Source organism: Geospiza fortis, unplaced genomic scaffold (genome assembly GCF_000277835.1).
Source record: "Geospiza fortis unplaced genomic scaffold, GeoFor_1.0 scaffold40, whole genome shotgun sequence".
NCBI classification, from domain to species: domain Eukaryota; kingdom Metazoa; phylum Chordata; class Aves; order Passeriformes; family Thraupidae; genus Geospiza; species Geospiza fortis.
Genome location: NW_005054297.1, coordinates 1,777,339 through 1,799,561, shown reverse-complemented (window position 1 = coordinate 1,799,561; position 22,223 = coordinate 1,777,339). Strand labels below are relative to the sequence as shown.

General features: G+C 38.2%; 1 protein-coding gene across 1 annotated transcript in view; it reads left to right on the top strand.

Annotated features, from left to right (window-relative positions):
- Nucleotides 1-4,118: 4,118 nt before the first annotated feature.
- Nucleotides 4,119-22,223, top strand: part of FBXL5 (F-box and leucine rich repeat protein 5) — a 22,684-nt gene continuing 4,579 nt past the window's right edge. The window contains exons 1-10 of the mRNA XM_031055437.1: nucleotides 4,119-4,151; nucleotides 4,459-4,674; nucleotides 6,357-6,452; nucleotides 7,235-7,418; nucleotides 9,667-9,849; nucleotides 12,159-12,284; nucleotides 12,746-12,894; nucleotides 13,090-13,172; nucleotides 14,968-15,690; nucleotides 18,430-18,578. Of these exons, the coding sequence (XP_030911297.1) occupies nucleotides 4,119-4,151; nucleotides 4,459-4,674; nucleotides 6,357-6,452; nucleotides 7,235-7,418; nucleotides 9,667-9,849; nucleotides 12,159-12,284; nucleotides 12,746-12,894; nucleotides 13,090-13,172; nucleotides 14,968-15,690; nucleotides 18,430-18,578 (1,942 nt within the window). The remainder of the gene's footprint in view (nucleotides 4,152-4,458; nucleotides 4,675-6,356; nucleotides 6,453-7,234; nucleotides 7,419-9,666; nucleotides 9,850-12,158; nucleotides 12,285-12,745; nucleotides 12,895-13,089; nucleotides 13,173-14,967; nucleotides 15,691-18,429; nucleotides 18,579-22,223) is intronic.

Below are 22,223 nucleotides of genomic sequence, written 5' to 3'. Positions count from 1 at the left end.
CAGGAATGTGCAGTTAGAGGCAGGGCTGCTCCCTCGGTGTGTTTCCTCCTCCATGCCCACGCCCTCATTTCCAGCAGATTAAGTATAACATGAAACCACATGCTCTTGCTGTTGACACAGGCACACCTTGTTATGGATTTTGTTCCTCCATTTTCTTGTGCCTGAAATTGAGATAAATGCCTTTACAGAGTCCAGGGTTGTCCTTTGAATTTTAGTGCTACTGCGTTTGCAGAGTGCTAATACCTAGGAATGTAACAGTGAAAAGATACAGCTGACTAGTAATGCCTGCTCCTTTTTTCTTCTGGTGCTATTCTATTATAAAAATCAGTTGTTTTTTTTCATAGAATCATAGAATAGGATAATAGAATATTCTGAGTTGGAAGGGACCCATCAGGATCATTGAGCCTAATTCTTGGCCTTGTGCAAGAATCCCAACCCCAAGAGTCACACCATGTGCCTGACAGCGTTGTCCAAAAGCTTCTTGAATTCTGTCGGGTTTGGTGTTGTGACCACTTCCTTGTGGAGCCTGTTTCAGTTCCCAGCCACCTTGTGGGTGAAAAACTTCCCTGATATTTATCCTGATATCTTTTTTCTTTTAATCAGAATGGTCTACCAGCTCCATAATGAAAAATATTTTACTATTTCTTAAATTAGGTTTAAATCTAATGAGTTAACTAGTGGTAGAAGTCTAGTCTGCATTGATTGTCAGGAATATTATGTCTTTTATTTCATATCCTATGGCTATCAGCTGATTGTCTTGATGTGGTTATACATAGAAAACAGAATATAGAGGAATGACCTCTCAAAAATGTAACTTGGGATGACACATGACAAAGAACAACAATTGATCAGAAGACCAGGAAGAAAAAAAAGTCTTCAATTTTTTTAGCTTCCAGACTGAATTTTTAAGGTTAGTGGTTGTTCAGAATTCACATGCTTATAGGGAAAACTTTCATTTGAAATAAAGCGGCTTGTGAATTTGTACCCACATTAAACTTCTTAACCTTGAGAAATTATTCCATTTTAAATTTGTGAAATCTGTAGGGAGAGTGAAAAAATAATTTTTTCTGCTCCTATTCTCCTTCCGCAAATATTTGTTGTTTTCCAGCTTGTAGTTGGTAATAGAGATACTTGTAACTGGGAACGTTAGTGTGCAGCATAGACTTTGCTTATGGCTGTGCTAGTCTGCTAAGAGTAGTGTACTTTTTCTTTATTCCTCTTTGCTGCTTTCTTCTTGTTGGTTCATAGTATGCTTGGGAGGAAGAAGCAAACATATTTCACTCCTTAAATGTATTTTTGGCATAGTTAGTAGGAAAAAACTGTTTCAGTTTACTCACTGTAAACTAACATTGCTGGAAAATTAATTTGTTTCTTCTAAGAAGACATTTTTCCATACTGGCACATGTATAAAACACTTCCAGAAACCAAGTTAAATACTGTGTTTTGTTTGGTTATTTAATTAGCAGTTTTGAGCTTCCTTATTTATTCACAACAATTTGGATAGAAATGTCTATGTCTTCATCAGATGGAAAGTTTCATTTTTTTTTTATGAAAGCTCTAAAGCCATGAGGGAGCTGCAAGAATTGAGGGTAGAGTTATTTCAGTTGAGTGTTGTGAGTGTGAAGCACTGTCTAAAGAGCAATTGCTGTTAATATTGCCAGGATTGGTATCTTGTTCTTTAAGCACAAAGATTAAACAGTGTGTTTTAGTAAGGAAAGATGTGTGTTTGCTAGAAGTCTGTACATTCATCTTGACTGTGTTGATTGCTCTGTTATTGTCCAATAAGGGGGACACTCACCTAAAGCTGGCATATACTTGTCTGAGCTACAAAGATTTTACAAGTATGGCTATGCTTTAATTGCATCATTCTTTTTCTTTCTCCTGGCTACTTCTAAACGATGCCTGCATCAGCCATAAGTCTCTGAAATGTTTCAAACAGACATTGCAATCCAAAGGACTGACTGTTGTTTGGACAGTTGCTGAGGCTGTTTGGGTTATGAATAATTCTTAAATTTCAGGAGCCACTGAAACTGTTGCTCTTGTGGTACTGCTCCTCAATTAGAATTTGCTTTCCAAACGCAAAACCAGTTGTGCTGCAATGTACAGCTGTTTAAATGTAATGTCTTCAGAAGCCCAGAAAGCTCCCAAGTTTCTTGAGCACTGATGGCTGTGGTTTAGTGCAGTGTGTTTTAAGCCTGTTCAGGGTTCTCACATGTACCGTGCTTTATATTTTTGATGAGTCAAAAAAAATCCATTATACAGTCCATTTCCTCTTCCTTGCCATTCTCTCTTTGAATTTGGCGGTGTGTGATTTTTCTCCTTGCCCTACTAAACTCCTGCACTAGTTTTCCTTGTTAGAGCTGGTGAAAAGTGGACCTTGGAATGGAGTAGCTGCTGTCTGTTAATAGTCTTGGTCCCCTATCATGAGACTTCATCAATCCTGGTAACGAAATTACAGGTCTGACCGAGTGACTTTGTTGCTAGGCTACATGTCCTCTGAAAAGCCAGTTGTTCTCCACTTTAGCTGACCTTTTTAATACAGTGATTTCTGATTCAAGTATAGTTACTGAACTTCAATATCCTCTCCATAGGTCCTAATCTGTTGGATATCTGCTGGAAGCCTCAGTAGCAGAGGTGAATATACAAGTGCTTCATGCTACAGTGGTTTCTATAACAATCCATTTCTAACGGATGTTCTTAAATTGCATGCACATCGATTATTTATTTATTCCTGATTTGTGGATGATCATCAGTAGATGCAGCAGAACATTTTGAGTCTTGAAAAGGCTTTGAGTCAAGATGATGAGAAGATGCTAGTTTTTTATCAGAACCGTTTTCATGATTTGTTTTTAAAGCCAACAGCAGAATACAGTAGATTTGTGGAACCTTCCTGTTACTCGCTTCAGCAGTGTTGTTTACATTTTTTAAGTCAATCAAAATGCTAAGCATTTGGGAGCATGTGGTTTTCTTGGAGGAAAACGAGTCTTTGGAGACTGCCTTCAGTCACTTTATGGATCCTTATGGGTAGGATGAAGTGTATCAACACTGTCCTTAATTAATCAAAGGAAACGCCGCCTGAGAAACCCCAGTTAGTTATTGAGATGTGACTCAGAGGTGCTGGGAGGTGAGGAGGCTGTCCTGAGGAGTTGCTTCTGTGCCCTTTGACTGTGCTGGCTCAGCCTTCTTTTCAGTGCAGAAAGTCAAGCCCTCAGTTTCATGTAGTGCCACTGCTTCTGGTGCTGCATTCTCTGGGTGTAGTGGGAGATTGAAATGGCCTTTGAAGCCAAAATCTTTCCCCATTAGGAATACAGGACAATATATGCTTCAAATCCTAGCAGTGTGTTACAGACATCAAGTTTTTCTGACTTCTGTCAGTACTTGGTCTAAAGCATATTGGAAAAAAAAGAGAAAAACCGAAAATCCTTCTTAGACCTCACTGTGTTTTCTCTGACTTCTGGGGCTAAGTAACTTTCTCTTTCCATAGTGAGAGTCATTTTGCTCATATGTACAGCATGTAATGTACAGTATGCACAGCTGACTTGGAGTTGCATAAGGATTTGGCAGGTGTCCAGCGTGTTTCAGTTGCATTTTGCTGGTGCCTGCCAGGAAGTGGCAATGCAATGTCACAATGAGTAAGTACATTTGGGGGTTTTTAATGAAAAAAAGTTTTGCATATCTCAATTTGTAGTTGTTTTTGATGTAAGTAATATTCAGATTCCCATTTCTTGTAAAACTCATAGATTCCAGAGTCTTCGTAGGTAAGCTACTTTTGAATATTGTGGTAGCATGTTTTCTGAATTGGAGTCTACTTTTAGAGTGCTTGGTCTTGTAGCCTACTCCTGCTGTAGGCTATGATTCTTGAAGCTGCACTTGAAATAAAACATAAGAATGGAAAAGTCTCTGGTTTTCTACACTCATTGAAGGAAAATGCAGTTTTAAAATATATTGTTGCTGATGATAACTGTACACATGTAAAAATGGCACTGCTGAATTACCTAGAATTTTGATCTGTTTTGATTTGTTGGATTTTGCTCCACTGGAAACCTTCTCCAACAGCTAATGTAGTTTGTATTCACTGGTAGGACTCAATATTCCTTATGGGTAATAAATCCCTAAGGATGGGCTCAGGGGCCTATATTCATGGCTTTTTGGTATGGACAAAAATGTGGATTGGGAAAGGTCCTGTCAGTAATCTGCTGGGCTGGGGAGATTGCATTGACTTCCACCAGGAAATCTTTCTACATTTGTTTACCTCAGTGTTTCACAAGATCTGGTTTATGTTGCTTAAACGCAACTTTGATTTTAATGGCTTTGTTTTGTGTTAAAAACTGAAAGTGTTTACCTTTTATAAGTAAGGGGAGCAATGAATTCCTTGGATCTGATGTCTATTCTAAGGATTTAACTTGAGTTTGACATGATTTTCATTGTTTTTTTTTTTTTAACTTTTCTTTTTCCTAGCTTTCCAAGACCAACTTCTCCAACAACAATGATTTTCGGGCTCTGCTGCAATCTCTTTATGCTACATTCAAGGAATTTAAGATGCACGAGCAGATCGAAAATGAGTGTATCATTGGTTTGCTTCAGCAGCGTAGCCGGACAGTGTACAATGTGCACTCGGACAACAAACTCTCCGAGATGCTTAGCCTTTTTGAGAAAGGGCTAAAGAATGTCAAGGTAAGTAGACTGTGAGAGATTTGTGACCTGAGGAAAACATGCTGTGATTACATATTAGTTTGCCTTGGCTCTTCATATTCTTTATGAATGAAACTAACAAAGAAGAAGAAACTTTTATTTCTAGTCCGAAACACAAATTCTTTTGCCATTCACCACAAGTACTAAGTTTCTAGTAAAAAGTCTTTTCTGAGATGTGTTTTGTGACAGAAGTCTTCCCTGTATAATTTGAGGTGTTTTGGAGAGATAGCAGGAAAGTTTTAAATATAAAGACTGTTTGGCTAACTGTTCAGAAGTTCCTGGCTATAGAAGTAATGGGGTTTTATTAATTAGTTAGGAAACCTTGAGGATCTTTTTTCTTGTGATTGTTGTCACAAATGGAGGCGATTCCCACACTTACCAAAAAAAGCAGCATTATTTTATTCTGTGGCTCATGTACTCCTCCAGTAATCTGTGGCTCAGCAGTCCTGTTAGTAATCCACTTGTCAAAGAACTCTAAATATTATTTCTGCATCTGGCTTTTTTGACAGCGACTTATCTCTAAGTTCTTCTCCAGTAGAATTCTTCTTGAATTCTGCCATGTCTTTCTCTTGGGGTACCCAACTCAGTTTCTCCTTCCTGCCCTGTAAGAACTATAGTCTCCAGTTTGACATCCCATATTACATTTCTAGTATGTGTGGTACAGATTTTCAGTAAGAAAATACTAAATATGCAGTTGATTGACTCAGTTTTACCATCTAAGCCTCATTTTGACTTGGGAACCCTGCAATGATTTTTCCCTATGCATAATAAACCTTAAATTTTGTTTTGTGTCCATTAACAAATCAGGAAATGAAGGAAAGAAGGAAATTTAACACTTGGCTTTGTGTTACACCTTCTCTGATAGGATGCTAGTGTTATTCTGTTACTTGATTTCCTAAGTGTGCAAAACCAGATTTCTTTAGTGGTTAGTTTAATTTAAACTGATGACTTAATCTTGTCTCTGTAATAGTCAGGGTTTCTTGATGTTGTAGAAGATTGAAAAGAAAAACAACATTCACAGTAAGAGTTAGGATGAACTTCGGTATGTTGCAATTACTGGGGAGATTTCAGAACCGGCTTCTTACTAGTGACTCAGAGAGTAATCCTAACTAATTTATACATGAGATTGGATGAACTTGAACGTTTACAAGTCAGTTACATCTTTATTTAAGAATTCTTTCCATTTCCAAGGTAAAAATCTATACAGCAAGCCTGACTGTAAATTTTGATTATAATTTGGAAGTTAGAATTTTAGAATAACTAAGGTAAAATGTATTCAGTTAAAAGATCAAGTAGAGCTGTTTTATCATAGAACACTTTTTATACAAACCATGCAAATACTTAAATTACTCTGCTACTACTTTGAACTTTGAGATTATAGATTGGCAGATTTCAGTCTTTGCTCCAAAGTAAAAATAGGATTAGAGAAATGAATTCATATATGCTAAGACAATAAATGGGACCTTCGCTCTGCCTGTTAAAGGCCCGTATGCAGTGTCAGTGTCATTGAGTAAACACATTCTCACCATGACATAGAGCAAACCTGCTGCATGCATGGGAAGGGCATAATGGGCTTTCCTTTGAACCACTGCTTTATTGGACAGTTCAATCCTTGGATGACTGGATGAGATTGGGTAACCATTAAGTCTTTGCTTTCTTCTCAGAATGAATATGAACAGCTCAACTATGCGAAACAGCTGAAGGAGAGATTGGAAGCCTTTACCAGAGATTTCCTTCCTCATATGAAAGAGGAAGAGGAGGTAGGTAAAGATTTTCTTCAAATGTGATGAAGATCTTTCTTGGTGTTTGGAATAACTGAATAGGGACAACTGGCTCAGAGGTTCATTGTTTTTTCAGTTCTCTGTTTTTATTGCTATGCTAATTCACATTCAAGACTGTGGTGTCATTGTTCAGTACTCTGACTGGAAAGTGACATGTTCTGAAACTGAGAATATAGCAAGTTTATGCTGAAATTCTGATTCTTAAAAAAATTGATAACAGAAGTCCATTTGGGCTAGGATTGTTTGCAGCAAGTAGTTTAAATGGATATGTAGCAAAACTTAAATGAGAAAAGAGATGTCCTGTAAACCAGTGCTTCATGACTCAAACTGACACTCCCAAACAGCTTCTGACCTATATTTGAAACAGAGACTAGTACTGCCAGTCTGATGATTTATGGGTATCCAAAAACTGGGAAGCATCTTCTCAAGTCTGTCCATGGGAAGTCTTCTCATGTTTTTCTTCTTTACTACTTTGCCTTCCATGTGAGTACCTTGATAAGTTATATAGGTTAAGCAGCTTTAATCCCTTCCTTATTCTGGTGGGGAAAACAATTAAAACAGCTTGCCTGATACTGTGCTATGTTCTGTCAGAAAGCAGGGAGTTAGAATTTAAAACTTCCACGGTCCTGTCCTTAGGTTCATTTAATGCATTACATGTTTTACTTTGAGAGAATTGAAACAGGAGATTCTGTAGATCTGTGTAGTGTTACTGACTATTTCTATCAGCACCAGATTTTTCCCCCCTTTTTCCTTTGTGTTAGGTTTTTCAGCCAATGTTGATGGAATACTTCACTTACGAAGAGCTGAAAGATATTAAGAAGAAAGTAATTGCACAGCACTGCTCACAGAAAGAGGCTGCAGAATTCAGAGGTCTCAGTAAGTGGAATCAAGCAGAAGAGCTTCAGAAGGTCTTTAAGTATTCTGTGGATGAGAAGACAGATCAAGGTGAAGTATCTAATTAAAGGAACTTTCAAACTGCAGTTTTTATCTAAAAAACATGCCTAGTGAGGTACCTAGTTATGTACAGGCAGAAAGAGTAGTCCTTATAAAATGAGCACATCTGCAAACCAGTTTTGAAACTTCAGAAACTTAATTGTTTGATATGGGCATCTTGGCAGTTTGCAATGCAGATAGTACTTCACTATTTACCTGTTCTCAGCAGTCTTTTCTCTTCCCTCCCATGTTAATATTTGATACAATAAACAGATGGAAAATGTAATTAACTTCTAATTTCATGCTTCCATTGAAATTATATTTTCTATTTCCAGACTCTGCATTTCATTCTTGGTTTTTAGGACAGCTTTGTAAGCTTTTTCTGTTGAAGTTTTAATAACACAGAATAGTTATCCAAGTGACAATATTTCAGATTAAAAGCATTCACCTTCCCAACTCCTCTACCTAACTTTCCTGGGCCTCTCAGGAATGAGAAAGGATCTGTGAGTAATGCAAGTGAATGAAACTCTGCAGCATGTGAATAAGTCAGAGGAAATGTGTGTTCTGAAAGTGGGTACTTACTTTGCATTTATCTCCAATTACCTTTTCTGGTGAAACTTAGAATAAATAACTACTAAAGTAGACTTCAGGCTTGTTTTATGATTGCTGAATCAGCCTAAATTGTCCGTATTTACAGTTTTCTCTCTTAACAAAAAAGAATTGATGCCCCAAGGAAGGGGAGTTAATGTACCAAAAGTGTAAGGCTGGTGTGAGTCTGATATGTGGAATAAGCTCTCAAGGACTGAGTTTGTGATGTTGATAAGATGTGCTCCTCTCATTAGAAAAACTTGACTAATTACTCTGTATCAGATTTTTTTGATAAAACTTGACTTCTCTGAACTACTCAACTGGTCGTTTTCTGCCCTCCAGGTGAAGCCTTCAGAAAAGATCATGGTCCATTCTGTGAAATACTATTGAGTCTTAACAGATGAATGTGACAGACGTAGCTTTGTGGCATTACTTGCGGTTAAATCTAGCTGGAATAGCAGTTTTTGGGACAAGAGTAATTCTGCAATCATTGCGTTTCAGGCTTTGGAAGAGGAGAATATGTGTTTTTTGTTAATTTTTAAGAAAGAGAAGAAAGTAAAATAGCTTGCAGTCCTGTGCAGGCTTAACTGCATTTTCCTGCAAAATTCTCTGTAATTCATGCAGCAACATGCTAGTTGTACAAATAAATAAATTGATTCATAAGTGAAACTGTATTTAATTATATTTTTGAAGTAGCAATAGCTTATGACGTGGCAAAGTTTACATTATGCTCACTTTTGAAGCTTCTTTGCAAAACAAAAATCTAATGTTTCTCTTTCTGTAAAAGTTCTAGGCACTTTAGAAGTAAAACCCCACTATTAGTAAAGCCTGCTGTTTCGAAGGACTCCTGAAAACTCCTTTAGAAATACTTTTTTCAAGCAAATTTTTCTGAAAAAAGCCATTAAAAATCTCTTAAAACAGTGAAAGGCCTCACTAGCCAAAGCTCTGAATTTGTTATTTTATATAATTTGCAGCTCTCTTTGCAGTATGGTGATCAGGGAGAGCTGTTGGAAATAGTTCCTACTGCTGTCCTTTGAAGTATTAATTACAGTGGTCAAATTTTAGTCTCTCACCTAGTACTTAGTATTATCTCATCTTAGTACTTAGCATTTATTACTTTACAGCCTGAATGGCTCATCACCATTCAGAAGTTAAAATTGTCAATGCTAGCAGCTAAAGCTAGAAATAAAATTCAAGACAGGTGCCAAGAGTTGAGCATGAACTTTTCTGTGTCCCAGTCAAGAGGCTGAGTGCTTCCAGCGAGAGTGGTCCCAGCTGGTAGGTTCTGCGTGCTAGTACTGTTTCCTGGGAATGTGGCAGACCAGGTACAGATACCATCTGCAAAAGAAGGCATTTTTCTTAAAGCATTTCATTTATAGCAGGTATGGCTTTCATCTTTCTGTGGTTGAGTACATTAATTTACTTTTTTTTTTTGAGTGAATGAGCCAGATGAGAAAGTGGCAAACAGAAAACTGAGCTGGTTTGTTGTTGTTGTTCAAGGTGTTTTCATTACAGTGAAAGCTTTTTAAAGCCAAACCAATACCTATCTTTAACAGTTGTTAAAATTTTTTCAGACATATTTTTTGATATTTCAAGTCAAAATGTGAGTTGCACTGCTGTTGTTAAAGCTATGAGGCTGTGCTTCACTTAACACGTGCTTTCTGTATTTCAGAAACCGAAGTAACAGGGCACACCACAAATATTACTAATCTCCCTCCTGAAGTAATGGTGACCATTTTCAGTTACCTTAATCCCCAAGAGTTATGTCAGTGTAGTCAAGTAAGCGCTGAATGGTCACAGTTGGCTAAAACTGGATCTCTGTGGAAACATCTTTACCCTGTTCGCTGGGCCAGAGGTAAGTTCCATTTAGCTCCTTTGAAAGCACATCAATTATCAGAATTTTTGGGCTTGTAAAAAAGAGTGTTTTAGTATAGCCTGAGCCTGACAGCTGAGCATGTGAGGTGTACCTTTCTGACAGGGATAGTGTCCTGAAACTTGATTGTTAAAAATCCCCAGAACATACATCAATCTTGTAGAATTAAGAAACTAGAAGTTGTCTTGATTGAAACTCCTGAGCACATTTTGTATCCAGCTAACCTAGTTTTACTGAGATAAACCCCCCCCTTTTTTTGCTTGTATGAATGCTGATAATATGTTCACTAATACAACTGCTGAATTATTAAATAATCTAAGGAGTTTTGAATTATAAATGCTGCTGTTACACTTACATCAGTAAAATTATTTTCTTAGGTTACTAGTCAGAAATGAAATGCATAACCGCAGAAAGGAAGTTCAAAATAAGTGGAGTTCTAATGTTTCTTCACAATCTAGTTAAGCTTCAAAGAAAACGGAATGAATGTTTAGTTTTGTATTGATTCCTTAGGTATATTACTTCAGTAATTTCTACTGCAGTAAGTGGTTTTTTTAAAACTTTTTTTTCCCTCAAACTCTTCTGTTAATTAGAATTTCCTATTGAGAAGTGTGACCTTTGCAAAAGTACCTGTTCAAATAGACAAAAAACTCTGTATTGCAGTGAGGCCACTTACAAGTCATGAGAATGTATTTGTAGCCTTATATCCATATTTATGTGAGTATTAAAGAATCACTGGAATATGGAACTGCAGGCTTCACAGTGCTGTCACGGCAGTGTAGTTCAGGAAAAGGAGAAAGTCTGCACTGTTTAATAAGTCTTTCATATGCTTTTAATATTTTAAGAGAAAAAGCTGTGTTTATAAAACCTAACATAAAAAATAAATTCTTTATGGCTTCTAAAATTTGTACAAGGCAGAGAGGAATTAAATAACTTCTTGGTCTGAATTTTTTTTTTATTTGGGTAAATCTTCCTGAAAGCAATACTTTGCTTCCTGAGCTTCCAAAGACTGAGTAGAGAGGCTCCAAAATTCAAATTCTTAAATTTGCATTTGCAGCACAGTTGTCTTGATAATTCAGTGCTGCACACACACACGACAAAAAAAAGATAATAGGCAACTGCTTAAAATGAGTGCTTCTAAACCTGGCTGTCATGGCATACTGTTTGTACTACTACAGTTGTTTGTACAGAAGTGCTCTAACTGGCAGGAAGCTTCTCAGATGGGATTTACTGCCACAGAGAGGGGAAAAGAATTGTGGTTTTATGTAGACTTAGTTAAATTTTTTACTTTTTTCCCCTCCTAGTACACAGAAGGCCTCTGAGGCTTATTATGCAATATGAAGATGGATTAAAGATGATGAGAAATGTTACCAAGATTCATGGTTGACAGTCAATTAGGATTTCATTGTCACTGTGTTATTCGTAGAAGAAACATTGTTCTTTTAGCTATGACTCAACAGGAGTTGCTCTTGCTTTAGGAAGAGTAGGGTTCCCCGTCCCCCCCATCGTGAGACAGTTCAATAAGGTGGTTTGTTTTTCAGTATGTGTACATCAAGGCAGGCAGCAGAGCTGCTTATCCTGAGCCCAGTGCTGCCATATATCCAAACTAGAAGTAAATTAATGCCTGTGGAGTAACCTCAGGGGGGAAGGGGTGCTCTGCCAGCTAAAACAGCAGAGCTGTTGCTGATCTTCATGTTCATCCAGATGTTCTAAAAAAATGATTGTGTATTGATTTGAGTCATATGTATGTGACAAGTATTCTGTAGCTGTTTTAAGTAGGATACTTTCAGAATTTGTTTTTTTGTGATCTTCAAGTTCTTGCGTGTGGGGACTAAAACCAGACTGGTTAACTGTATATTTGTGATATTTCAGAGGAAAAGATCTCTTCAACCAAGTGGTAAACTAAAAGCTGATTAATAATTTATTTACCAGAAGGAACTTGAGCACCTAGACAGTCCACATATTCCATGATTGTTTTTGTTATTTTTGTGATCCTATTGGTCCCTACTAAGCAAGTGAGGACAGCAGGAGTGTCTCAGACAGGCCGAATAAGCTGTGAGTTCTGGGATGGTACTGAAACTGTTCTAAGACTCTTTTGAAGCTTAAGGATAAAGATCAAACATAGAATTATTTTAAGGTTTAGTCCAGTCTTAGTTGAGATGAATTTGAAATTAATTTGTCTCTTAAATCAGGTCACAGTATACTGAAAAGCTTTCAGTGCGGATTTCTGCTGCAGTGATAAATTATTATTTACTTTTTTTTCCTTCTTCTTTTTGGGGGGTGGGGCTGAGTAGGGGATTGGTACAGTGGTCCTGCAGCAGATACTGAGACTGAACCTGATGAGGAATGGGTGAAAAACAGAAAAGATGAAAGTCGTGCTTTCCAGGAATGGGATGAAGATGCTGACATAGATGAATCTGGTAGGTAAAATTGATTTTGGTGAAAACGACATAGCTGTAAGAAACAAGCTGAGTGGAAAAAAAGGGAGATGGAGTTGGTAGGAGACAAGCAGGCATCTGATTTTAATGACTGGAATTAATTTGTCTAGGAAGGAGCAAACATGAGAGGAGGTAGAAGAGTTATGGAGATGTGTCTGAAGGTACAGGCTAGGCTTCATCTCTTCAGAAAGTTTTGATGAATCATCTTGCATCCTGATGCACTCTAGGCTTGATTTAAAATTTGTCCTAAGCTGTTAAATTACAGCTATAGATATATATACATAGATAGATAGATGAAATGCCCTGTGAGATAGAATTTTGATATCTAAGCAAGTTGTTGGAAACAGCTGCCCCGGGCTGCCCTGAGCAGTACATAACCTTAGTAAATATTTCCCCAAGTCCTTTAATGATTTTAATTCTTTCTCTCTGGGTTTATTTTGCAGAAGAAACAGCTGAAGAGTCACTTGCCATTAATATAGCACAAATGGAAAAACGTTTACTTCATGGCCTAATTCATCATGTCCTCCCGCTTGTAGGCTCCTCAGTGAAGACACTGGTATTGGCCTACAGTTCTGCAGTGTCCAGCAAAATGGTGTGTGATTTGAAACTTTTAATTGTGCAACAATAATAATTGTGGCTATGCAGTCTTTTAATTAATAACTGACGTGTTTGGGGAGTGTAAGTGGGTTGCAGTCCAAAACAATGCTAATTTGTAAGCTGTCTCTAGACACTGTGTGCAGCCTTAGTGGCTTGTATCTTTACTGATTATTTTCCTTTCTTTTTTCAGGTTAGACAGATCTTGGAGCTTTGCCCCAACTTGGAATATTTGGATCTCACTCAAACCGATATTTCAGACTCTGTATTTGAAAGGTTAGATAATTGTTGTTTCCTTTAAAAAAAACTTACAGTCCAGGTTTTTGAGTGTGGGGCAGAAACATTCGAACATTTCTTAGTCCATTGCCAAGAATGAAAGAAATAAAGAGAAATCAAATTAGTAACTCCCATGTGACTTTTGACTAAGAACTAAACCAGGGTAGCAAATCACTAAAATATCAAGTAAAACATGTAACTTTGTAGTGGCCATTTAAAATTCTCTGTCTTCACTATTGGATGCTTTTTACCTATCAGTGTGTACCTACCCATAACAATAGTTGTGGTTTTGCTCTAGTATTAAGAACTTGTCCATAGATTTTTATGGAGTTGCTCAGTTAAGGAAATTCTCTTGGCCTGCTACAGCTGCTAGGGTGTGGAATACTGCTATTTCAGACACTCCAATCAAATGATAGGCAAAGCTCTAAGGCTTAGGTGTGTTGTCTGTGGATTCCTGAGTGTTACTGAGGCCTGCAGAAATGTCATTGATGTCAGTGGGATGGTGTATGGATGCAGAACCTTGCACCAGTGGGTCTTACTGTGGTATTGAAACTCAGCAGGTATTTCAGTGTTCTGCATTTACATCATGTAGTGCTCTCAGGTAGTGTGAACACCACACAAAATCTTACCAGCATGGTAGCAACACCCTGCAGCTTGTGTAAGAAGTTTTATTTGAAATAAAAGCTTCATAGAATTTTCAGGGCTCAGAAGTCAATATTTAGTGAAATTTACCTTATTTGCCACTCATCATATATCTGTATTTACAACACTCCACTTTGTAACTCAGAAAATGAGTTTGGGCTTGCTCTAAATATAAATAATCACTTGTAGAAATAAATTTAGAGTAAAATCAGATAAAATATTTATATAAATTAAAATTGAATATAAATTTATCTATACTTATATATACTTAAAGAAGTAAATGATAGTAACATTAACTATGGATAGGTAAAGGTCAGTTAAATCACATACTTTTATAGCTAATAGTGTAAAAATATTACTGTAGATAAAATTTCTATTCCACTTGAAAAAGGTAAGACTAAGGGAGTAAGCTTTTGTTAAAATGAAAAAGTCTGATTTTTAATTAATGATGGAATAATTAGAAACACAGGTTCTGTTTCAGGAATCCACCTAGTATTCCTAGGAGAAATGGGAAAGGACAGGAGTATGTATGATCTAGGTATGCTGGCATTTCAGCCAAGCTTGAGAAACTCAAAGTTCTAGAAATTGCAACTGTTACAATACTTCAGACTGAGTTTGGAATCTCAGATGTATTTTTGAGGGGTGAAATTTTGGGGGTGAAATTTGCTAGTTCAGTATTTTCAGCCTTTTGAGAAGTAACTTTGCTGTTTAGTAACTCAGATGTCTCTTGGTAGCTTCTGGTGAGTATAATGCAGTTTTTTTTGAAATTGTTGTGTGTGTATTTGGTGCTTGCAGTCTGATCTATTATTCAAACATTTATTCAGTATATAGCAACTTTGGACTTCTTTTAAGTCTCAGTACATGGAGAAATATAAGTTGTTACTGATTCATGAATGATTTCATGTTTCTCTAGACATAATTTTTCTGGGCATATACAGAGCACTTGGAGTATCAAATCTAATCTGTCTGGGATAGCTTCTTTGTGTATTATAATGTGAAAATATATATATATATATATATATATAATTTGAATTAATAAAAGTACTTTACTTGTGAAGGGTTTTTTCAACTTTTAGCCTTAACAGCTATTTCTGAGCAAAACTTCAAAAAACTCAACCATCACCTCTCTTTTTCCCCCCCGCCCCGATTTCAGTTGGTCTTCAGTTGGGTATTGTCAAAATCTACGCCACCTTGATCTGTCTGGATGTGAAAAAATTACAGATGTGGCTATAGAGAGGATTTCCAGAGCACTGGGTATCATATCAACTCATCATACCAGAGGTGTTCTGAAAAGCTGCAGAAACAGGAACTCTAAGACTTTGTGGAAAAACAGAGAGATTACACTGCAGTCCAACGAGAAGTATAATGGTTTGCATGAAATCAGCAATGAAAATCTCATTCAGGGAGGAAATGGTGAGCAGCACTGGACTAAACCTGACGGCTCAGAAAACTTCAGTTCTGCTTATGTGTGGATGCTAGATGCAGATGATTTAGCTGACATTGAAGATGCTGCAGAGTGGAGACACAGGAACGTTGAAGGATTTTGTCTTATGGAACCAACATCCCATATTAATTGTTCTGCATTGTGCTACAATAGAGACATTTATGGGTTAAGGACTAGAGGGTGGCAGCAGCACTGTGCTTCTACTGACTTGATTTACTGCGGTCACTCGTTTTGTTGTGCTGGGACAGCACTAAGAACTATTCGAGCACTTCCAGAGTCCTCTGCACTGTGTAGAAAACCAATAAGGACTAAGCAGTCAGAGAAAAAAGACTCTGCATACTCTGGGAGTGAAAAAACAGAGGAAGAGACTGCACGAGTTCTTCAGTTCCTCAGTCTGTCAGGCTGTTACCAGATAACAGACCGTGCTCTCAGGTGAGGAGATGTTTTCAAACTATTTTGCTGCAGGATATTTTTTCTGATTTTATTTGTTGGGCCATTCTGGGATGAATCTGCATCATTTCAGTAGAAACATTTTTACTGAAGAAACTGCTAAGTTTTAAGTGGTCTTTCCCTCTTAAATAGTTACAGTGTTAGACTTGAAAACTTTTTCCAGCTTTTCTTTTGGAGATAACAGTAAAATCTTCTATATCTGTCTTCTGAAGTCAAGTATTTTTGTGAATTTGTTTTTCTAGACAGTATTAATGCTTTTAGATTTGTTAGTGATTTATTGTTAAGAAATTGTGTTGATTCACTAATTTTTTTCATTATGCCTGCAGTATGCTTGAAATTCTGTAAAACTGGAGTAACATCCTGATTAACCTGTCTGGATAACAATATAATTTAGGGACAGGCTGAATCAATGGGCTGAGGCCAGTTGTTTGTTCAATGAGATGAAGTACCAGGTCCTCCCCTTGGTCACAACAACTCCAGGCAGTGCTACAGGCTGGGGCAGAGTGGCTGGAGAGCAGCCTGGTAGGAAAGGACCTGGGGGTGCTGTTTGACAGTGAGTGAACAGGAGCCAGCTGTGCCCAGATGGTAACTGGCCTGTGTCAGCAATAGTGTGCCCAGGACAGTGACTGTCCCTTTGTTCTTGGCACTGGTGAGGCCACACCTCAAATCCTGTGCTCACTTTTGGGCCCCTCAGCGCAAGGAAGGCATTGAGGGGCTGGACTATACCCAGAGGAAGGCAGTGGAGCTGGGGAAGAGTCTGGAACACAGGTATGCTAAAGAGTGGCTGGGCTCAGCCTGGAGAAAAGGAGGCTCGGGGTGATCTTCCTGCTCTTCACAATCACCTGAAAGGAGGCTGTAGCCAGGTGGGGTCTCTTCTCTCAAGTAACAAGAGAAAATGGCCTCAGGTTGCACTGGAGGATGTTTAGATTGGTCATTAGGAAAAAATTCTTCACTGAGAGGGTTTTCAAGCATTCGAAGAGGCTGCTGTGGGAAGTGGCATACCTGGAGGTATTCAAAGGATGTGACACTTGGTACTGTTAGTGGTGGATTGGCAGTACTGGGTTAACAGTTGGATGTGATTATCCCAAGAGTCTTTTCCAACCCAAATGATTCTTTGATAATTCTGTATGTGCAGAACAACATGTTCAATACAGCCTCATATAACAGTTAAAGGAGGAGAAAAAGTGTTTGACTTGAACATAAGATGGCTTCATGAGTTACAGAATTTTGTTTGCTATTTGCCAGTGATACTTTGTATTGTCAGAAAAATGTAGTTACTGCTTTGTATGAAAATGGGATGAGGCTGGGGTACTTGCAGCCTCCTGCTCAGGTGTGGTGCAGCACTTAGGGCTAATTAAAGCTTCTTGGAGTGGGAAGACTTCGTGCATTTCTGTGCTGTTTGCTCTAGTAAACTGAGGAGTAGTGTGAGGTGCTGCTGGCACCAATTTGTCTCTCCTGAGATTTTGTCCCCATTTGATGTTCACAAGTACCAGCTATTCAGATGTCTCTTGTGATTCTTCTGACACTCACTCACCAGTGTTACCCTTACCCAGAGTATGTTTCAGATATCTGGGCTTTGTGTTGTAGCTTGTTTCCCTTCAAGTGTTACAGCGGACTTGTCCTGACAGATTTTGTTAGGTGCTGATTAGGTTGTGCTGTGTGTATTTTACGGGTTACTTGTCTGGTTTTTCATGACTCAGTAGTGTGGGAGCAAAGGGAGATTTGGTCACTGAGTCACAGCAAGGGTTTAATTGCATTGCTGGTTTCCCATTGGTGCTTTTTGGGTGAAAGTATTTAGGAGCTGAGAGTGTGTTGCAACAAGTGCTTCTTGTAGTCTCAAGAGTACTTGGAGTCCCTGGGGGAAGAGAGTGAAACCCCCTAATACAAACACATGCTAGTCCAATTACTTCATGTAAGTTGTTGCCTCATAGCTGATTTTGTGGCCTGCAGTTCTGCTTCTCCCTGCTGACAGGAGAAGCTTGTACAGTGATGCTCTGAAGGCATCTTCAGTTTTAAATCCTGGCTTGAATCTGCAGTTTGGTGATTCAAGCCTGGTGGGTTGAGTGAGCTTGTTTCTGCTTGAGCTTGGGCTGGCTGCTCTGTGGGCTCAGAGGGAAGAGAGCAGGTTCAATGGAGTAATTGCTTGGGTGTGGTACATCTGTGTGCCTGTTGCATCAGCAGCCAAATTCTCTTGCACTCAGAGAAAGCTAGAGAGCTACATTTGAACAATAAGATGGTGTGTTGGCAGAGAGAAGCTTTGCTGTCAGCCCTAGGAAAACACAAATTTGGATTCCAAAATAAGTCTTAACAAAAAAAAAGGTCAAACTTCGGGAAGCATAATGCACCAAACTTGGGAGTATCATGTTTTAGTGTGAGATGAGGAGTATACATCACCTTGGAAGAGCTGACAAAATAATTGGTATTTTGAAGAGGAATGGCTTTGTAGTTCTTTGAAATAATGGGTCATCTCTGGCGTCATCCATAAAAAAGTGGTTTCCCACTAAAGTCTTGCTTCTGTAGAAATCTGTTCAGGTCTGTTGTGTGGCTCAGGAGTGATCCCCGTTTAAAAGAGAGTACAGAAATGCCAGGTTTAAAGCTCAGTGGTTCCTTGGGGCTGTGTCTGTAGCAGGAGGTGCAGCAGCTCTGTGATGGGGTGGTGCAGGGGGCCCTTGTCAGTGCTTGCAGTGCGGGCTCCTAACGCTCTCTTGTGTGTGTCCACAGGGCACTGACTCTGGGAGGAGGACTGCCGCATCTGGAGCACCTGAACCTCTCGGGCTGTCTCACTGTAACTGGGGCAGGCCTGCAGGAGCTGGTTTCTGCATGCCCCTCTCTAAAAGATGAACACTTTTACTACTGTGACAACATTAACGGTAATGTCTTTCTAGGAAGATGTGATGCTTTTCTGGGGGAGTCATGCTTGGTGTAGGGACTTTTTAAAAGAAAAAGAACCACCAAAACTCACCTGTTTTTAATGTCTGTGTAGCTCCGGGTTTCACAGATTATTACAAAATTTTGACTGTTAAATCAGTTTTGCCCTTTTTTTTGTTTGATTGGGTTTTTTTGTAACACTAGTACAGTTCTGTATTATATAGGAAATAAATTTTAGTGCCTGTATCTCTTAACATAACTAATAGCAGTAGAAAGTAAGTCTCCATATAGCTGCTATTACACACTTGCCCTGTCCATATTTCCACTGTAAACCATGCAGTTATATGTTTTCTGTATGGTCATAACCTCAGACAGAGGCTTCATTAGGTTGGTCCCAAAGCAGGGATTTTTAGGAAACCAATGATGTGTGTTTTGCCATGCAAACCTCCCATATTGCACTAGTTTTGGTATAGGATATTTTTGATTCTACCATCACATTTCACGTATGGAAAATGTATTTCAGTTTTTTTTTCTGGTTTTGCATGAGTCAGTTACTTAGGGATGGATCTGGAGAAGGATCTGTATAAATGCAGAAAGTCTGTTCATGGTGCAAGTCTTTTCAGTGTTTACCACACTGGAATTCAGTCTATTAAGTCCAGTAAGCATTCCTAGCATTAGAGATTGGAGCCATGGTGTGACTGGTATTCCATGTGTGAATTTAAAACAGGTAAGTGCAACAGAAGGCAAGGGAAAAAAAAGATGATAACCAAGTTCACAGGCCTGTATGTCTAATTGTGTGGAAACCAAAATTGTATTACCTGGTAGTTCATGGTGTCCAGCTCAATAATTTGCATCTGTATTGAGATGCAGCCCCAGCCTAGGTACCAGATGTCAAAACTTTGGTATTGCAAGTAAATCTGTACTGATATTTGGATATTCAATCCATTGAAATCGATAGAAGATGATGCCCTTGGATTGGATCAAAATATTAGAAATGAAAGTATTAAAGGTTATCTTGTTTCCATAATTTTTGTTTCCATAATTTTTGCACTTTATGCACTTTTTTGACACTGCTTTTTTTTTGAGACACTTGCTTTTTGCTACTTCCTTGCATTCTGTCTAGACTACAGCATTTAAAAATCTATTTTCTGTTGTCTTTCATTTCCACCTTAAAATTTTAAGGTTCTTTTTTTAAAAAAAATCCTTCACTGACTCTCTTTCCTGCATTATGTTGAGTTTAAAGATGTCTTCAAAGACCAGTTAGAATCCTGTCCCTTTTACATCTGATTGCTTGCTACTTTTCCTCTCTTTATACTTCTGTCAGTAAGACCAGACATAATTTGTCCTCAGACATTTCTGTTTTTCATTTTGTCGCTATAAAATACACCATAACATCTTTGTATTAGTTCACAATGCCAAAATCTGTGTGTGAGTCCACCACTTTAAAGCTTGGCTGTTTCATAGTATCCTCAAGAAATTATTTAAATTTAAACAATATTTTTGAATCATTCTGTAAAGTTGTCTGATCCTCTTCCTGTTTATTTCCTTCCTTTTACTGCCTGATGGAATCTGTGAGCCTATAAGCTCTGTTTAGTTCTCTAAAGCATCATGCATGCCTTTGGGTCAACAGTTATTCCTGTAGAGAGGAGTGCACAGGACAGTGAGGCTGTAAGGGTCTGACTTCTTACATCTGTTGAGGAATAATGTCCTCTCAGAAGTTTATGGCTTTATGGAAAGTAGCCTTTATAAATGAATTCCCTGCAGTTTTGTCTGGGTTTTGTTCCTTGCATTTTCAATCAAACTTCATTGTGATAGGGCTGTTCAGTGTGAAACTGATGGATTGTTCCATTCTGTGGGCAGCAGGATTCCTACAGCAGCTGTTTCTGTATCATTTGGCATTTCTAAAGTAACTAGGGAAAGCAGTAGCTGTTTCATTTAAATCAATCCATACCTGAAGCTGTTTGTCTGCACATTTACAGATTGTATTACCAACTGCTGCATAAAGTTTATTGATCTGTAAGCATGTACAGAATAATTTCATAATTTTCTTTGCCCACCAGCCTATCAGTGATTGTTTTTGGGGATGGAGGTGTACCCTGGGATCAGAGATTGGAAAACCTGTCGATCTTGCAGAAAAAAAAAGTGGAGCCAACAGCATGGAATTTAGCGATCTATGAATAATAAAGATACAACTTTGTCATCTGCTGATGAATAAGGGCTTTACCTTTACCTGGAGCTTATTTTCAGATTTTTTTTTCCTATCAACACTAAGCCTAATGGGACCCCTTAGAAACAACCCCCCTTCATTGGAATGTCTTTGTGGAGGGCTTGTTTGGTAGGCACATTGGTTGCAATTTTTGTATTTTCAGCAGGTGCTGTTCTACCTTTTTAGTAGAGCAAGACTAGAAAAGTAGAGCAGCTATGGTGAAGTAGTTGGGTTTAAGTCTGACTGCTGTTGCACACCAGTAACATGGTACAGTTTTTATGACTAGAAACCATGAATTTGCATATACTTCCCGATCTATTTTGTGTTTGTTTACTGTTAGCTTCACTTCAGTTTTTGGTTTGCATACTAATATTTAGGATCTCTTATGTTTTTCACAGTGCTGGAACCCTCAGCTGCAGCTGAAAACAAATCTGTCAATGTACATCTCTTCTAATGGCTGATTTCATTTGTCTAAAACAAATTTGGTTGTGGATCACACTGAACTCAGCAAGAAGAGTTTAGTGTTTGAGTTACATCTTGCCACTGAGTTCATATGGTCCTAAGGCTGTTTTGTCCAGCTGTGTCTATTCTTCTGACTCGTTTGTCCATTTCAAAGCCTGGAGTGCTTTCAGCTTGGCATTAGAAAAATGGGGCTCCCTAATTTCTAAAGCAGTAGCTCTTTGCAGCATTTAAGCATGATTCAGTTTCTAGAGGTTTTTTTTTAATTATGTAGTCCTCAGGTTCTGTAATTAAAGAAATAGGGCATTAATGAAATAAAGTTTGATTCTAATTATTCACTCTTCCAGCATTTAAAAGTCACTGGTCATAGTTGCTCTGTCTTTCAGCAGTCAAGCCAAGACTTTGCAAGTTCTTTTAAGGACCGTGGACCACTGTGTGCAGACTTCTGTGGGAACACAGTGTTCCAAGTGTAGGTCTCAATCTAAATTCTACAGATTACCAGTGTAGTCACAAATCTCTGAAAGGATATTATATGCTGGTGGCAGCCAGTTGCCCTGGCAGGAGAGGTTCTTTTACTATGGTATTGATCCATGTTGTCATGTGTTCTTGGTGGAATGGCAAACTTCATTCTAGGGAATTCTGACTAATTTTTGTTCTACTAGTACATGTAACAAAATGGAGTAATCAAATAGATCTGCTCCTCTCTTGCATTACCAAATGTGTTTATTATGTTCACCACAAGTAAACAGCCCTCACCTCTGAGTCCCCTAAGCATCTGAGTAATCAGATGTGCATGTAAAGAGCATTACAGTAATCCAGTTTAGAAGTAACTAAACCAGTAATGTAGATTGTGGCAGGTTAGATGCGAATCTGATTAACTTTGCTTTCCCAGGTGAACCCAAAACACATTTAATTTAGCACTTCACTGCTAGCACTTATTAAGCTTTCACAGAGGGACCCTTCACAGAGGGAAATACGCTTC